Source organism: Nelumbo nucifera, chromosome 2, assembly GCF_055504915.1.
Source record: "Nelumbo nucifera cultivar China Antique chromosome 2, China Antique-T2T, whole genome shotgun sequence".
NCBI lineage: Eukaryota > Viridiplantae > Streptophyta > Magnoliopsida > Proteales > Nelumbonaceae > Nelumbo > Nelumbo nucifera.
The window spans coordinates 14,219,649-14,238,575 of NC_142650.1; the positions used below are offsets into that span (position 1 = coordinate 14,219,649).

General features: G+C 39.0%; 1 protein-coding gene and 1 long non-coding RNA gene across 2 annotated transcripts; both read left to right on the plus strand.

The window, feature by feature from the left end:
• The first annotated feature begins 2,703 nt into the window (after positions 1-2,703).
• LOC148801932 (uncharacterized) lies at positions 2,704-4,506 on the plus strand. Its single transcript, XR_016082213.1, has 2 exons — positions 2,704-3,627; positions 3,981-4,506. It is a non-coding gene; the product is annotated as an uncharacterized LOC148801932 (long non-coding RNA).
• A 12,230-nt stretch (positions 4,507-16,736) lies between these two features.
• LOC148801933 (small polypeptide DEVIL 11-like) lies at positions 16,737-16,985 on the plus strand. The gene has a single exon (XM_088897796.1). It carries the CDS (start codon positions 16,737-16,739, stop codon positions 16,983-16,985), a length of 249 nt encoding a protein of 82 aa, XP_088753922.1.
• Positions 16,986-18,927: the final 1,942 nt, after the last annotated feature.

Genomic DNA, 18,927 nt, shown 5'->3' on the forward strand with positions numbered 1-18,927 from the left:
ATTTCTCCAATTCCCTACTTGTAACAAAGTCGCATATTTACTGACAGGCTCTGGAACCTACCAGAATTACTCCATCTTTCAGCTGCATTCCACAACTTGTAGCTAAACTTGGACCTCTTGCCAAAATAACGTATCACCGCATAGTTTGAGTTGACAAGGTCCGTGTGACTGGTGGCTCAGAAGGGGAGGCGCTTATTCTCCCACTCGGGAAGAGTATGGTTTGTCTAATCCACCCGACTAATAGGGACCTCTATTTGCCTCTGTTTGGGAGTGCTTATTTTTAGGCACTTGTTGGAAAAAAAAAAAATGCTTATTTCAAGGCGGGGAGACCATACTGATAAGCACTTCTGTGTTTGGGAAATAAGTCCGAATAATTGTTTTTTCAGAAAATAAGCCTATTTTAATTGAATTTAATAAGCTCAAAATTTTGGTTTTTTTAAGCACATTTTAAGAAACACTTTTGGTGTTTTCTAGCAAAAAGTGCTTATTGTGTTTTTGTCCTGTTTTGGCCACTCATATAATTTTCAAAGTGCCCCATTTGAAAGAAGTACTTTTTCACAAAACAATGGTAAGCGCTGATAAGGATAAACACACATTTATCCAATAAGCACTTCCAAACAAGGGCTTAGCCTCTGTCTAAGTTGGTTGTTGTTAAAAAAGAAAAACCTATTCAGTAAACTCACCTAACAACTTAAGCTTTCAAGTTGCACGGTTTGTTGAGATAGTATTAGAGTTTGCTTGATTAAGTGGTTTGGTGTTTAATCCTCACATCCCCCATTACAATTAATTAAATTTCAGCACAAGGTATGGATGAGTCTATGCTTGTCCATGCTTCAAGCCCAATAGAATAAAAATGGAAAATTTATTCAAGAACCTCACATACCATAATGGCTTAAGCTCTTAGGTTGAACAGTTCCTTCACAATTACGTACCATAACTTGTTTTGAATTTTATTTATAGCTTAAACAGAAATAGTTGAAAACAAAATTCGTCATCATCATTGTCATCTTCCAAGACCATGAGAATTTGACAAAAAAGTTATAGTGTCGGTTACCAACCTGACGCAACCCTCCTTCCAAATATGGGCTTGGGATGGATGGTGTGAGATAAGCTCGTCGTATTGATGGGTTAGTTAAATAATAAACTCTTAAAATGAAATAGGAAGTCTCACTTAGCCCATTCACCATGGGGCAAGGGTATGTTTGGATTCACCAAACAACTTATCAGGTGAAGAGGGATAGAGGTGGCAGAAGAGGTGCATCTGTTTGGCTCACCTCCTCATTTCTCGCATCTACAACTTGCATCTCAACCAGTCTCATATGCCATTTTCATCAATGTATGTCTTACCTAATTAACCCCTAATTAGTGATCCTACCAGTCCCATTTAATTATTACTTGTAACAGTTACTCTTTGAAAAATAACCACAAAAAAGAGGGTCGCTTTCTGATGTGTTATTTCTTTATATGTAGTGCGCACGTTGCACTCGCAAGTAGTACCGATTACTGTACTGTATGTTTAGGATGAAGAGATTCATTTATGCCTATCTTAATCCCACTAACTTATGCAAAAAATGAGTGAGATGGGCATGCCTTTTTCTTCAAGTTGGATTTGATAGCTTTATCAACTATAACAAGAAGAATTCTCTAGAAAGTAAGTAGAAACAAGACCATGGTGAATTGTAGAAGGACAAAAGGTAAAAACAAAACAATCTTGTATTCCAGGACAATAGGTAATTTTCAAATGGTTAAATAGGCACCCGTCACTAAGTAGCCCCTTAGAGGAAGGTGGGGGTAGGAAAACTCACAAACGCATCCCAAACTTTAATGGTTTCTTATTATTTTTTCTCATAGACGTTAATGGGTTATTAACATATTATTGAACTAGATAGTTTGAGAACTAAGAAAGCACTGTCATAAAACGCTTAACAAAAAATAAAAAACTTTCACATGAAAGCAATCATGAAGAACAAGTAATTAACTTTGTAAGGGGAGGAGGGTTTAATGTTGTATAGAAAGTGTCATATATACACAGAATAAACTTAGATAGGTTATATTAATATATAATTTCATGGAAAAGCTGAGAGAGAGAGAGAGAGAGAGAGAGAGAGAGAGAGAGAGAGACTCGACGGAAATATAGATTGCCATATGGGTTTGTTGAAAAATAGAAAGAAAAACTCTTGACCACTGAAATGATACTAGAGCTGCACTGATCACTTCACCTCATATAAGGGAAAGAAGACTAGAAGAGAGGGTGAGGAACATAGTATGGAGAAAAGAAAAGCTATACATGTATGGAAATATATGTACTGAGTAATCTTAAATAGGTTATATTTCAAAAACTTGAAAAAAAAACAACCCTAAATTTGGCAATCAACAATGATGTGTTATTTAACTTGTGGAAAGGGGAAGGTTAAGAACCTAAGATACGTAACATAGTATGCTGAAAAGAAATACAGCGTAAGTAACTTGTAGAATTGGAAGTATTATATCCACAATACGGGACAACAGTAAATGGTTATTTCAAACAACTTCAGAAAAGCTATATATATATATATATATATATATATATATAGTTAAGGCACTGTAGCTAACTTGGAACGGTGAAAAGAAAGGCCAAAGAAACCTAGTAAAAATAGAAGGATTTATTCATATATAATGGTTTGCATTATATATAAGGATTAAAAACGATGCGAAGAATGGCAAACTAGGGTTAATATTATATGCAAAAGAAGATTCCTAGTTGAGAGGAGATCTGTTGATATTGGGGATCAAGCCCTGTCATTTCCATCTGCTTGAAATGCTTGTAGAGGACGCAACAAATACTCCAAACCTAAACGCCACCATTACAGGGTAAGTTTTCATTTCCATTTTAAGATGTTATTATTTCTTTTGACACCTGTGGGAAGTAGGATAGAGCAGGAAGGATTAAAAGTTTTTGGTAATTTTGGAACCGAGGATTGCGATGGATAACTGTTCCCCGAGGAGGGGGGAGGGGAGGTGTTACAACACTATCTCCCCTCTCCTGACAGATCTCACCACCAACCAATTTCCTCTCTCTTATTCAATACTCATCCTCCGTCATTCCTCTCCTCCTCCTCCAAACCATGTATATTTATAGCCTCGCTCGTAGCCCTTCGTATTTTCAAAGTGATCATTCTTGGATCTTAGCCTCTCTTTGTTGCTTATCTGTGTGTCTCTCTTTCTTTTGTTTCCTTTGTGCTATTACAACTCTTCAACTTTTCCCTCTTGTATCTTTTTTTTACAAGTGGAAGTGGGTCTCTTTTTTCAAGTTTTTATGGGTTGATGTGTTTCTTCTTTTCGTAGGTTCTCTCTTGGCTTTTCTTTACTTTTCTTTCACGGGACTTGTTTAGGGTTAGGGTTTTTTCCTTCCCTTCTTTCATTTGCATGGGCTGATGATGAACGAAGATCTCAAGAAACCAGTCATTGTTTGCGGATGTAGCATCATCAAGATTCACAAACTTAATGGGCTTTGTGGAATGGTGGTCCCTTCCCTTCCGTTCTCTCGAAATGCTCTTGGTATGGGAATCTTGATGATGCTGCATCGGCAATAAATGACTATTAAGCAGCAGATTCAAGCACTCGAGATCGAAAAGGAAAACGATGAAGGTGAATTTTTTCTACTTTTTTTTTTCTCTCTTTGAGAGTTTCATTTTTTTGCAGCTAGGGTGTGGTTTCTGGCAAATGGCATGGACAAAATTTGCTTCAGTTTCCTATATCTGGTTATTAGTTAGTACGTTCATGTGCCAATGTGGTTAATCGGCCTGATCTTAAGCCGCGGGCATCATGGTCTGTTAGGCCGAAGATGTTCCCAAGTCCTTAGTCAGAAATGATAGGCAGATTGTGTGTATATGTTGTGGGCACCTGCTACTGTACTTTAGGTTAAGAAGGCTCTTCGTGTCTCGCCTTACTGTGTTGCGGTATCTGATATAACGGGGTTGTTTCTCTTACGTCTTTCTCAGATTTCTTCTGCAGAAACCGTCGAGATTCCTAGCTTATCTGTACTTGGTCAAATCTGTGCAGAACCGGAAATTATGGATGACTTTGGTTTTAAGACCATCTCTCTCCCTCTGTCTTGCTGTTCAGCTTCTACGGTCTGATTTTTACCAGAGTTTCTCTCATGGGTTGGGAATATACAACAGAGTCGCATGTGTAATCATTTTGTTATGTCCTGCGCATATTGCTTCGGTTATTTTCTTGGCCTCTTATTTCTTTGTGTATTGGCATTATTTTGTTATTATAAAATTCTTCAACATGGTTTTGCTCAGATTTTAACTTTTGAGACTTTAATGGTCCCAAACAAACAAATAATCCTTACTCGCAGAGAAGAGAGTTTGTAGCGGAATTAGAAGTCGTGATCTGCACTCCTTTCTTGTAACCGAATGAGAATAATTGTGTTTTCCATAAAAAAGTAAAAAAAGAGAAATTGTGTTTTGCACTCTGGTGTACTAACTGCAAATTATGAAATATTTGGTTTGTTGGAACTAATTAGTTAACGGGTTTATGATGTGTTTTCATGGATGGACGTGATTTAGCAAAATTAGTGGTTTGTAAAAGGTTGAATTTGGATGTTATTTTTATTATCAGCCAATAATCAACAGCAGTTCTGTTCTACAGGTAAATTACAACCTCCAATTACTTCTCCATAGATTTTATTATCAGATGTATTCTGTCTGTGGGCTTACAATTCAGAATCGCAAATTCAGTAGGTATAGTATTTTTTCTATTTGTTTCGTACAAGCATACTCTATATTGCACCATTGCTCATTAGTTCTCTTTTAACATGTGATATCGAATTAAGCAAAATCGGTAAGACGGTATTGCTCATTAGTTCTCTTTCCCTTATCTGCATCTATCCTATATTGAGCAGATCAAGAACCTATTTAGTGGTTTTACTTGTTCTCTTTCTCCAACTGCAGTGCTAGAAGCAATAACGTGTCATAGGTTACACTTTTCCTCGTGTTTTCATAAAGAAATATTGATCAAAATGATGTTTAAAATTAACAACTGGAACTTCAGAACCGTCCTGATAATTTACATGTCTACTGATCTAGTCATTCACTAAGGCTTAATGGCCCCCAACTCCTGTCTGACGAGTCTACTACATTTGGGATTAGTGAGCTACTTGATGATATCTCTTTACTTTCATTACAGTTTTACTTGTGGAAGGAGCAAACCCTGTTTTCTAACTTTACTGACAAAAAGAAGAAAGCAAAAGTAAACCCCTCCAGGCTCCAGTCTTGTTTCTGTGTGTGGGCTCCAAGCTTGGAGGGAAATGCTCAGCGACAACCTCGTACAAGGATGTGGGGATTAATGACTTTGTTATAACGATGAGTCACAGTAGCAGAACGTCAACTCAAAGTCCTAGGATGATTAATAAATAAATATATTTATGACTACAGTACTAACGGGGCTCCCTACTTAGACCATACATTTGATTGCCTATTCGTTTTCACACTGCTTGTCGTTGATTAAGTAGTTCGTACTTTGTTTTAATTTTACTCATCGAAATGAGATGACAGTCAAACACACGAAAAGACAGACAAAAGCTTCCGTTTATGGTTTTATTTGATTTCTTTTTTTTTCTTTTATTTTGATTGTAGCTATGGTTCTACTCTGCCTGAAAATCTTGCTCCGAGTTGCTGTGAACTCCATCTGAATTCATAGATGAATTCCAACCAAGTGATTTGGTTTCATCTAACCAACCGGTCCAAGTTGTGAATAACGTTGCGCAAGCGATTCGGTTTCTATTAACCAAGTGATTTGGTTCTAGTCGACCCCTTGTTGTCTTCACAAATTGGGAGGGGAACTGGGAAGCTTGAACAAACAAACCCCTAAACGAGGGGAAGCATGCAAATTTATATTGAACAGTAAGTTCTTGGTAGAGATTATTTATAACTGGTAAGTGGTAACGGGTAAAGTACAATGACCACTATGGGGTCAGTGACAATTACCCCTTGAACGAAAAGACCCCCTCTACTCTGGGTCACTTTACAATAAATACCCATTGCCATTAAGCCAGGTGATGGATTGTGTTAAATATCAAAATATCCACCTAAACATTGTCTTCTTTTCCTTGCCCATTTCTCTTGAACTCTAAGGCTGTGTTTGGTTTCTCCATGTTTACAAACCTTGAATAGGTTTTCCTATATATGTTTTCCTTCTTTTCCTTAGCTTTTCCTTCAAACCAAACATAGCCTAATTGATCCAAAAATACTTATTTTTTCTAAATGAAACCAACTAAAATAAGAAAAATCATTTCACTGATATAAAAAAAAACAAGTCTTTTTTTTAATTCCTGTTTCATTTCACTTACAACAATGTCTTAAGAAAAGTGAAAACTGTACCATTTCATGAGTATTGAGTCCAGAATTCTGCAAGGCTCTATTAGAGCAACTAAGAGGACTTTAAATTATATTAAAAAACTAATTGAATCATAAATTGTTCAAATAAACAAGTAAACGGTAGTTTGGGGATTTATAAAATTTTAATGGTGGGGGTATTTGTCCCAAAATGAAAGTTCATGGGGGTCATGGTCAGAAATGAAAGTTCAGGGGTAATTGTCACTGACCCCATAGTACAGGGAGGCCGTTGTAACTTAATTTTTTTTTTTTAAATTTGGGTGGTTGAAAGAAAAACCGGAAACACCTAAAATACGTGAACTCGGCTGAATCTCTTTTCAATATGTTTGTATGTTAACAATTGGCAGGTCCCCTTTCTTGGGTCCAATTCTGTGCGTATGACAGCATTTCCTAATTGTGTAGAAACATTGTTCATGGTTTCTGTATTCATGGTCTGGTTATTCTTGTCGACTCAATATTTGTACCAGCGAATCCAAGTACCAAGCTTGGATTAGGAAGTAATTTGTTCAATTTCAAATATTCATTTCAAAATGCCAACTCTGATATTTTGACATGAAACATGTTCGGTTGGCACATATGCTGAATAGGCAACTAGTGCTAACCCGCTGGTTGGTAAGGTCTTTTGACTCTTGCTAGTTATTTTGGAGAGTTGGGATCATATCTCACCTGCACCTGAATTTGTGGGTGTGGGGGGGGGGGGGGGGGGGGGTGGTTATGAGTTTGGGGATGACCTACCCCCACCCCTCCCCCCCGGTTTTGTGGCCCTTGAAGGTTGGAGCAAAATAAATAAATAAGCAAAAAGAAAAAAAAAAGTATTTTGAGCAGTATTGTGTTTGATACTGGTGTTGCTAGTACCTAAAATGTTTTGATCATTTTTGTATAATGATGGGTTCATTATACACATAGATGAACGTCTAGATTCTGATCTAATAATGTACATAAAAAAAATGGTGTATATCCATATTTGCATCTCTAAAATGGTGAATATCCATCTTCACTATGCCCACAGGTATTGGTTAGAAATTCTGAATGGAGCTGATTAAAGATAAGAGTTGGCTAAAGCTGTCCGTCTGTCCTCGCAAGAACAAGGTGTTAAGGCCCGGATGCATACTATCTACTATAGAGTATTGAGTTAGACTGTTAGAATCGTACATGTATGCATGGGCCTTTGAAGTTGACCCATATATCTAGGGCCGGAATGAGCTGGATGTACGTATTGATGCATTGGGCTGATGGGCTTGCATTGCATGACGTATAAATAATTGGGTCAAGACAAAATATGAAAATAGCTAGGTGTAGTTGGAATCCGCAATGGGTCCACTTGTAATACCAGCCGTGAGCCAACTATGATGCGGCCACAGGTGTGGGTTACGTGGCAGGCCATGATTGGGCAGTATCCTCCAGTTCGTGTGTAGATATTCTTCAAAGTCACCAAGATTATTCAAAAAGGAACTGAGGGAGGACCTTGCTGATAATAAGACAGAGACATGTATGTATGCACCCAGAGAAGATGGAAACGTTGTTAACCCATTCATATCTGGTATCCCCTGTTAGTCTTTTTGGTTAAAATAAAATAGAGTGCAATTATTGTTTTATCCCACACCCTTGGTAACGTAAAAATGCCTAAGAAGGCTGTTGGCCCCAACAAGTTTTTTTTTTTTTAATTTATTTTATTTTTGGTGTAACGACTGAATCAACTTTTGATTACAACAACTTAGAAAGTCTTCCAATCAGTTTAAGACAAAAGGAGGGAAGTGGTTAAACCACAGCTCTCTCTCTGGACACACTGCACTCGCCAAATGGTGGGCTAACAAAGTAAATTTTCGGTTAACATAAACAAAACTACAGTTACAGACATGCATCAAAACGGGATGCAACAGACCAAATATCTTGTAAGACTACGCCTCTAATAATCTCAAATTCGCAAGGAACCTTCTTAATTACAGCTTTGCAATGGGAGAACACCATAACACGGGAAAGACGTGCAGATATAGCTAACTGAAGGCCATGCTAGATAACCATTGCTTCAGAGAACTTCTAACAAACATAGAGTATGAATTCGGATATATTTATAAATATAGTATGAAAAATATATTTATAAATAAATGGAAATATATATATATATATCAGATGGGATAAGGGGGGTGGTCCGATCCGATCTAAACAGAGGTGATCCAAATTCGACCAAATGAGTTCGGATGGATCATGCATTTGCACTCCTACTGGAATCAGCCACATTGCTAGGGAGCTATTGACGATCGAAGAGTGTCACTCTTCCAAGTCGAGTGAGAATCCAGCAGGACTATGTCGCTAACTTTTTGAAAGGACAACCAACACGTTATTGTATTCCAACCATGAATCGCGGAAGGTCTGGAGCCATGGGTCTTCCCTAAAGTCTATAGAACTACCTTTACCGACTTGCCAAACCAGGCCCTTTTGAAGGACCTCTCTTCCTTTAATGAGACTTCTCCAGCCCCATGAACTACCCGAAGGAGCTTTTGCTTGGAGGAAAGAACCATTCTTGAAGTATCTTCCTTTCAGCACCAAAGCAAGGAGAGTGTTTAGGTTTGAAACTATTCTCCAAGCTTGTTTTAGCCAGGAGAGAGCCAAGAGGAAACTTTTTGGGCCTCTAAAACCCATCCCACCTTCCTTTTTTGCTTTACAGAGAAAATCCCACTTGATCCAATGGATTTTTTTTTTCTTTATCTTTGTAACCCCACTAGAACTGTCTCATTACTTTGGTTATATCATCACAAATTGTTTGTGGGAGGAGGAAATCAGACATTGAATACACTGGTTGTAGGGGTGTCAATTGGACTCGATTTAGTATAATCTGATCCAATCCAATGTGAGTCCATTATAAATGGATCTGATCCAATCCAATCCAATGAATATTGTCGATTGGTCCAATTCAATGTTTGGACTGTCTAATTTGTTCATATTCGTTTTAACTTAGATTGGCTTCAACCCCAATCCGGTCCATTGACACCTATATTCTTATCTTATATTTGTGGATCATATATTGGCTTAATCCAACCCAATCCAATATAAATTCATTATGGACAGGCCAAGTTCATCCATTCTAAAATAAATATTTTGAACTGAATTGATCCAATTCAACATGTCTTGTTAGTCTGGCCAAATTGATTTTGGTTTGGACAGAGTCCAACCCAAAATTGGCCCATTGACACCTATAACTGGGAGAGATGACACTACAGCTTTAATAAGAATTTCCTTCCTGGGTTGGGAAAGGAGTTGCTCCTTCCTTTCTTTGATATCATTGAAGTTTTTTTTTTTTTTTTTTGATTTGCCAATACGCCGGTAGAGGCGTATCGGGCTGTATCGGTAATTTTTTTTTAGGTTTTACTTTTTTTTTTTTGAAACTGGTTCAGAGAGATCGGTTTAAGGTTCGACTACCCTCTAAACCAGTGACTGACCCGATATAACCCCTAAAGGGATGTATCAAGAAGCCATCAGCAAGATAAGTATCGGCCTTAAACGATAAACCAATGCGTATCGATATTTTGAACCTTAGGTTTAATCACTCTTTTGAAAACAAGTGCTTTGAAGAGCATTTTGGATCCTTGGATGGACTGCCTTGCTGAAAAAAGATGTCGGATTTATGAAGATTGACTTTTTGCCCAGTATATCCTTCTCATAATGGTTAAGGACCATAAGGATCCCATCTCCTTCCTTAATTAATGGAGGCCATGTAGCTATCATCGGCAAATAAGCGGTGTGAGCTATGGCTGGACTGTCCCTGCTAATCCTAATCCCAACAAGGCTGGAATTTTAGTTTTTTTAGGCTGACGTACCATTTAATTACGTGTCCATCAGTTAAGTGCTGTGGAGGACGCTTGCATCCTTAAGAATGACTATGAGCGAAGATAAACTCAGATTATTCTCTCTCAACGAGTATTCTCTCTGAAGTCTGAAGTCTGAACCGGTTCAAAGACGAGGTAAAGTGGGTGATGCGCGCGTCTAAAGCACGGTTTGTATCAACAACATAAAAATGGCGGTAAGATTTTTAGAGTGAAATGTTTCAGCTTTTTGTTTTGATAAAAGGGACAGAAATATAACAAATATTTCACCCAGAAAATGAAGCTTTAATTGAATCCATATATTGATGAAACAGATGGAGTGATGCGTTACAAAAGGCTGTTGTTATACATGAACAAGTAGATCCTATCTGTTGCCGAGCTCTCTTATATTTATGGAGTACAATTCATTTGTACCACCTACTGATGATTCTACAGTGGAAGGGGACTAACGAATTCAAGTGTAGGCAGAAATAGAAATAACTAATGGTGATAAAGATACAGAACACGTTTCTGTATCAATTAACGTGAATTACACATTAGGATTTCAATTAAAAAGGAAAAAAAAAAAGAGAATATACAAGAAAAAGTGAAAAACAAAGCCGAGGCTCAAGCTGCAGTAGCTGACTCGTTGTGAAGAGGGTCAATAAATAAGTAGTAAAGAGTGCGATAGCATCTACTCCATCCATCTTGATTAGGTTACAAAAGCTCACGCTGAGCATTACAAAGAAAAAGGAAACTTTCAGTCATATATGGCACATTATTGTCCCTCGCTCTGAACGTAAGGACGATGTGAAGTAGAATCTTCCTAGTGGTTTCGCATTTTATATTTTTATTTTGATGGGGGCATTCACTCTCTCTGCAACCTCATCTCATCTTCCCATGAGCCCATGACTCTCTCTCTCTCTCTCTCTCTCTCATATACCAATACCAGTCTAACTTTGACCAAGTAGACTGGTTTAATAAGGAATTCTAGAACATTTGACCCAGGTTTTTTCAATATTGTTATAAACATAGTGTGAACAGTGTACTAACCTGAAGTGGCACGGCTTAAATATAAAGGCCAGTGTCAGAACATGGCTCACATGACAGCATGTTGGACTTAAAACGTTAATGTGCTCATATCACATGACTACCAAATAATTAATTGACTTCAGTAAAGATGTATGAGTTGGAAAAAACTTGTTAATTTCTGTTCTGATCATCACCCTTTTTTTTTTATACTAAGCCCCTCAAATTTTTCGTGTAAAAGTAGGCTTTATTCACGGGTAAGCTCCTGCTGTGCCAGATTTTATTATTTTTAAAAAATAAAAAATGGTGGTGGAGTATAGTAATAGTATCCCTTTTCTTCCCATTTTGCTTGAGCTAAAACAAGTGGTCGAGCCCTGATCCATCAGCTAGGAATTGGTAGGTACATGTACCCAAAACCATTATGATTATAGAATTTTCTGCACTAGTCCAGGCCCAGCCCATTATGAGGCTGGATAAGATCATAAGACCCTAAAGGCCTGACCTAGTCCAGTCTATGTTCCTAACACTAGGGGCATGCAGGACTGACATAGCCATCCTCAGCAGAGTAACGCTCACCACTTGAAGAACACCACAACACCCAACTCGAGGACTAAATAAATTGAAAAGAAAAAGGCTTAATCGTGGCCGGTTAATCATCGCTAACACCAAATTATTGTTCTGGTAGAAATATGATCATTTGATGTAATCTGGGTGTGCTCGTTGAAAGGCAGGCATATTATTAGCGAAAGGGAATGTGATGAAACAAAAATCGTCATTTAGATCTCACAGAACACTCAGGACAAGACCGTGTAACGACATATCTTATCTACTAATCCTTGACATATCTCATATGGGGTCGTAGGTCGTTGTGCTGGAATCAGGGTTGTATCTAATCCAACTTATCTTAAAGCTCAATGGTTGAAAAACCCAACCCCATGGACCCAATATCGTGGCTTCTTTTCTTATTTTAGTTGTTTATATGCATTGGTCTTTTTAAGCCTTTCTTTATCATTATTAGTTGCTTTTATATATATATATATATATATATATATTTGGGTAGGTAATATGGAAGGATTTATTCTCATGAAGGAATCCAATTATTACAGTTAGAAGCATTTTGACGAGTCAAATCATCTAATCACATGGCATGAGACCAACTAAAGAAGTTTTTAAATCAAAGAATCAAAGTGATGAAAACATGGAAGATGAATAGTTATATATTGAAACAGAAAGCCAGAACAGAAAAGAGCCTCCCTCCATTGAACATGGCGTAGTTAAAGGGGTTCTGCGTTTGAATTTTCAGGGTATCCAAATTAATTTGTTTTTTACTATAAAATCTGGTAGCTTAGCTAGAATTGTTAGGTGACCCAGTGTGAATTGGTGTTCTAAAACCATTAGAGGTTATTGTATGAGACCAATCTTTTTCAAGCTTCAAGTAGTGTATCTACACAAGGAGACATGACATATAATACATGTCTTTCTTTCTGGGTTTAGACTTGGAATCATCTATTCTAATCAATTTGTGAACTGCACCAAATTTGGTTATAGCTTTTGGGTTTGTGTGTGTGGTAATGGGTTTCTGATCAGTAGGTGACTGCATTGACAGGTTGGTTCAGGTTGCAACAAGATCAAGATCCACCATCACTTGGACAAAACTTAGGATTCATATAAAACAAAAACAAACACAACAAATTGACAAACGATCACATTATCATTGTGCTTTCAGTAATCCAATTTCTTGTTTCTGCTGTAGCTGTTCTGTAAGGAACAAGATATTGTGTTGCTTGATCTGGTACGTACTGAGACTGGGCTACATTCATTGTTGCTATATATCACTCAAAAACAATGGATTTTGGAGAATTTATGTCTCGGACCAAATCAAATTAAACCCCTATACATAAGAGATCACAAACCTCTTACGTACGTACTTGAGTTTTCTTATGTTCTATTTTAAATTTGCAACGACGATAACAATTCAGAATTGGGATACCGGATAATAAGAAACTTTGGTTTGGTGTTTCCAGAAACCCAGAAGCCTTATGGTCCACATGGTCCATGTGCAGGCCATTCTGAAGGCTCCAATTTGTGGATTTTAATTAGCTCTTAACTCATACAGCCCCCTCTTAATGCATATATAAATAAAGCTGCTCAGTGAATCACCGACCCATTCATTGAATGATCCTCAGGCATACATCACCATCCAGATTTATTTTTCAAATTTTTTTTTTTAAATAAACCACTTAAAGAGAAGCTAAGAATCATCTTCTGATTAACTTCTTGTACTGAAATGGTAGGCGAGGCGGCTGAGGTAGTCCGTAGCCGTACTAGTACAATGCAAAGCTGCACTGATACTCTAGTACTCTACTGTCTACAGTTCACAGTCCACAGTCCTGCCTCCTGGGTTCGTTCGGAAACTCATTTCCATGCCATTAATCGCGCTTCCACAAAAAAAAAAAAGGCAAATGGACTTATTGGACCCAGTCCACATCTCCCCCGGAACCAGATTCCTAGTGAGTTAGTTCCGCAACCACCCATATCCAACCCTACTAGTAACCAGTAAGCATTTCAATCAATGGTTTCGAGTCTTCTGAATCCTGGTCTTACAGATGCAGAGTCACACCTCCAGGTCCAGGTCCAGGTCCACCACCCTTGAGGAGCACTAATCCATTAAGAGAATCTCACAGGGAGAGAGAGAGAGAGCGAGCAAAGCTTTATTGTGTGATGAGTGGTGAGTTGTGCTTTCCGCGTTCCAGGTAACTGTTTGATGGTGCAGTGTACCCTCTCTAAACATTGAAAGTCTAGTTCTTTCGACTGGTGGGTGGACAGTGAAAACGTTAAAAGCTTCACAATAACAATAACAAGCGTGGTAAAGACTAAAGCAATGTGTTCTATGATTATTTTATCAACTGCGAGCGAGCGAGCGATCGATCAGCGAGCCAAAGCCATACCCTCCCCTCCCTCTCTCCTCTATGTTGATTGTTGACCACAACTGATGCTAGTGCTGACGAAGACGAAGACTTTTGGTCCTACTGACCACAGACACAACTCCTCCCCTACTTTACCGACCAACACGTGTGTTAAGTACGTCAGCATCTCTAAATTGGGAATATTTATTAACCCACGAGGATTCCGTGCTTGCCCCATCTGTCAACCGTCATTTCCGAATCATGACTACTCCATCTGTTGCCAGAATCTCGATCTGGTTCTAATCAAACGGTTAATGAATCGACAACCTTCTCATCTAGGTGCTTTCTGTCTCACTACTCTAGTCACTCCCCCTCGTCCTCCAAGTACATCAATTAATAAGCAAGCCCTTTATCTGTCAAGCGGTTCAAGCCGGAACGGTGGTGTCCTTCACTCCTTGCCCCATGCAGTAGGCCAGTACTTAAGTTGGAGGGAATAACTGAAGAGATGATTTTTTTTTTCCTTGGGTAATGTCAATGCAAGAACGAAGCGGTGCATAAAAGAGGGAATAAGGGTCTTGAATGATGGATGTATCATCAAGATAGGCCCCGGGCAGCTCTCCTCTCTAGCTTTGACTTCAATGTCTCGATCGAACTGCCTCGCGGCATCACTTTGCTACTTTTTCTTTTTGGCAATGGCAAACAACACTGCACAGAGACTCCACCACACCCGAGCCCACGACCCCCATAAACTGTGGGCATGCATTTGCAACCCAAACAAGCTGGTGGGTGGTGGCTACTGGCTACCCCATATCAAAATAACAACAGCCTACAGGTTTTGTTTTCACACAAACGCCCAATATTCAATTGTTTCCTTGTTAATTTATGTGGATGTGGGTGCAAGTTTCCAACATTCAAATCCAACGCCATAATGTCGTCAGTATCATTACTTCATCACCGACCTTAGGTAGCAGGTAAAGACCACAGGGAATTGGAATTTCATCGGGTGCAGAGATTGAGATATAGAGAGAGTTGAGTTGAGTGATGTGCGGGAGGCATTTCGTTACAACTTACGATAGGGGTACCTGTCCCTATTCCATAGGCAAAGGCAACTATAAAAGATTAAAGACCGAACCCGGCCAGCTAGTATTGGCCATTGGATCATTTCCTCATCTCATCTGATCCCCCTTACTAATAATCCATCTAACGGGCAACAGCCACCCAACACCAAGTGTATTATGTTGTAATACAACCAATTAATTGTAGGGTACTATAATCAACATTTGGGATTTGGCGAATTATTTCTTGGACAGTCCGCTATTTCTAAGTTACTTACGATAGACGAACGAGGTGATTGACATTATCAGACGGTACCCGTTTCGCAAGCGATTGGCCGGTGGCCCAGCAAAATGACAAACAGTGAGATCCTTTCTTTTGCTGTGCTGACATGAGATCTCGCCTCGAAACTAGATAACTACGTCCATACTGTTACACAAGAGTAGATATGGTGTGAATTCGGATCCCTTGCCCTTACCCCCCTTTCTGATGTACGCAACATCTCTGCCATCCACTACCAAGATGGGGCGGGGATCTACCAAAAAATTCGCACTTGGCACTCATCTTAACCCTTGGACGGCTCTTCGAAATTCGAATGCAGCTGCATTGAATCATTAATGTGGAGTTCTACTACCGGATTGGATTACCTTGCTTTCAAGTTTCAACTTTCAAGTGTGAATGTAATGTATATCAAGTAAGAAAAGCAGCTTTAAAGCTTTAACTATGCAACACAGTGGAATCAGAGTGTCTGACCTGACTTTAAGCTTGATTCGGTAACGGTTCGTCTTCTTCGAAGGCGGCAGGCCAGACATGTACACATGTTCATGACTTACCCGGTGAGAGATGTGACACCGTGGCACTGTGCCTGTAAAAAGGTGAAAATATTTTCCTCTACGCGTCATTCGTATTCTGCAACTGGTTAATGCGTTGCGTTGCTTACCGTTACTCACTTTCTCTTCTCTACACTTAATTTTTTTTTTTTTTTTCTCCATTCTCCATTCTCCAATCCCCATTCCCCACCATTTTCTATTTTTCTTTGCTTTGCAGTGAAATTCAAAATTTACAGCTATTCGCCAATGTGGGATTCTCTGTAAGGAGTTGCACTAAATTAAGTAAACTTCCCTCCTAGTCCTAGCGTGTGTGGACGTTGGTGCTGTGCATCGGGAACATTGATATTTTTTTTTATAAAAAAAAATAATAATTTTAATACGCATTAGAATTAAAAAGGGAATAAAAAACAAAGTGGGCCTCCCGAGGCAAACCGAGAAGGCCCAGATGATGGCCACTGCCACACGGCCCACACACCCCACCAATCTGCAAACTCTCTCCTTTTCCTTGTTTATAAATACCCATTCTCAGCCCCATCAGTCTCATACTGTGCCTCTCCGTGCCTGTTTTCCTCCCCGTCTCCCCTTTCTGCTGTGTGTTAATTATTTTTGCTTTTCTCAGGCAAGAGAAAGAAACGAAAAGAAGGAGCAAAGAAGGTCAAACAGGATCCTGGAAGGAGGAAATCTACCGTTCGAGAATTCTTTGTTTTGCGCTCATCCATCTAAACAGTCTCTGTTATCATGGCTGCTGCTGCTGCTGCTCCTACTCAGTTCTACTTTGACGAGAAATGGAAACTATCGAAGAAAGAAATGTCAAGGAGCCGTTCTTCTACCACCTCAACCTCTCCATTTATGAGCAGTTCATCGCAAAGAAGGTGTTCTTTTACCAGGAAGTGTGCGAGCTTGGTGAAGGAACAAAGAGCTAGATTTTACATCATGCGACGCTGTGTTACCATGCTCATCTGCTGGCGCGAGTATGGCGACTCTTAGAGGAAAGAAAGATACAAGGATGGAGAGTGACAAAACTGGGACGATCTACTCTTTTTCTTCTACCTTCCTCTCCCCTCTTTCTTTTCTTCGAGATGGATTTTGGGTTCGCCTGCAACTCGGTGAAGTTTTTTGCCGTCCGAAGACGAGGAGGAGATAGAAGAACCACCGGAACAGAAAAACAAAACAAAGGATCCACACATGTATAGATTTTAAATTCCTTTTGTTATTCATTTTGAGATTTTTTTTTTCTTTTTGCCTCCAATGGAGGAGTTGGATTCTTGATGTTACTGTTATTCCGAGTGATTACCCATTTTAGAATAGAGATTACAATGCAACGGTAAAAGAGATTTACATCACAAGCCAATACTAGAAAGATTTGAGGTTTTCGTTTTGGTGAATAGAAAGACTTGATTTTGATCTCTATCGTTTTCCCTTCTCTTCTTTTCTTGGACTTTTTCTTCTTCTGGTCTTGGTGCTCTGGATGAATGAAGTGATGGGTCTGGTCTCTCTGATCTCTGTGTTAGAAAGATTCCCCTCTTCCATCCTGCTGCCCACTGCTGTTCAGTGGAATCCGATATGCTTTGGCTGATGGAGACAATTTTTTAGTTCGGTTTTTTTTTTTTTAATTTGGAAATGTTATCTTTATTATAATCATGTCTGATCGATGACGAAAAATTAATGGCGTGAACCGCGTCGGTGGACGCAAGTGCTGAACAGGAAGATGCACCATCGATGGCCGCTCTCATACTCCATTGGCTGTTCATGAATATTTTAAAAATTAAACCCCAATAAAATTTTTTGATTATTATGAAACCCTCCTCAACTCTCAAGTCTCAAGTCTATTATCTCTGTCATTTCTAACAAAAAACTAGGCCGATTGTGGTAGCTGGAGCAGTAAGCAACGCTAAATGACCAGAATACCCTGCCATCTTGCCAACTTGTTTTCTTTTCTAATCCCTGCAACTGCAAAAGCCATCTGTTGACGAAAGATAACAACAATAAATTTGAACCCGCACTTACATGATTTCGAGGGCAGTGGCGTCATTATGTCACCAAAGATTGTGTCATCGCGGATGTGGAAGATGGGATCCGACTCTTGACTCTTCGTTAGCGATGGATACCTTTGGAATTTTAGGATCTGCTACGACTGGAGACTGGTGACATGGGAAGAAATTTAAAAAAAAAAAAAAAAACTGAGAGTTATAGAAATAAATAAATAAATAAACATATAACAAGAAGCGAGAGCGTGAGGACTGAGGAATGGCAAGTGGGTACTATAGCTGACTAGGCAGCACGGGTGGAACACATGGGAAGGTCTCGATAGCGCCAACGTTCACAGAAACCCAGTTGTTTCTTTGTACTTTTTAATTTATATTTGGGTGTAATGAGTACAGAAATTAAGGTAAAAAAATGGGTAATAGTCCCGAGAATTTTTTTATTAAGCTGGGCCTTAAAAACTTGCCACGTACCATTTTTCACGAAGGCTGACGCGGTTTTGTAACTTGTGATCCATTGTCTTCTGGCAATAATACAACCCCCCGGAATTAAAGGTTTAAAACTGATTCACTGGATCCAAACATATGGTTTAATCGCATTGGTTTGGATGGTTGAGATTGAAAGGTGGCGGGCAGGGTTGAGATTCCATGAATTTGTCACAGTGGTAATTAAATGCATGTGATCCATCCATCATCTTTTGACCTAAAACATCTGTTTAATTAAGGTGGGCCATAATGATGATTGGTGATTTGTTTTCTATTCGGTACAGTCTACGGTCTACATGTTGTTTCCCATGCGCAATTGTAGTAGTAGTTGATGAGTAGAATGCCAAGACAGTCTCACGTGAGCTTGCCAACCAAGCAAGGGCGAATGCGAATTCCTTTGTTCTCGAGTCTTGACCGCTATTGGTTAAGACTAGGACAAAACTCTTTTAACATCGCTAGGC

What these genes read in the sequence shown, in the direction of transcription:
- LOC148801933 (XM_088897796.1), top strand. Translation starts at nt 16,737, where the DNA reads ATGGCTGCTGCTGCTGCTGCTCCTACTCAGTTCTACTTTGACGAGAAA.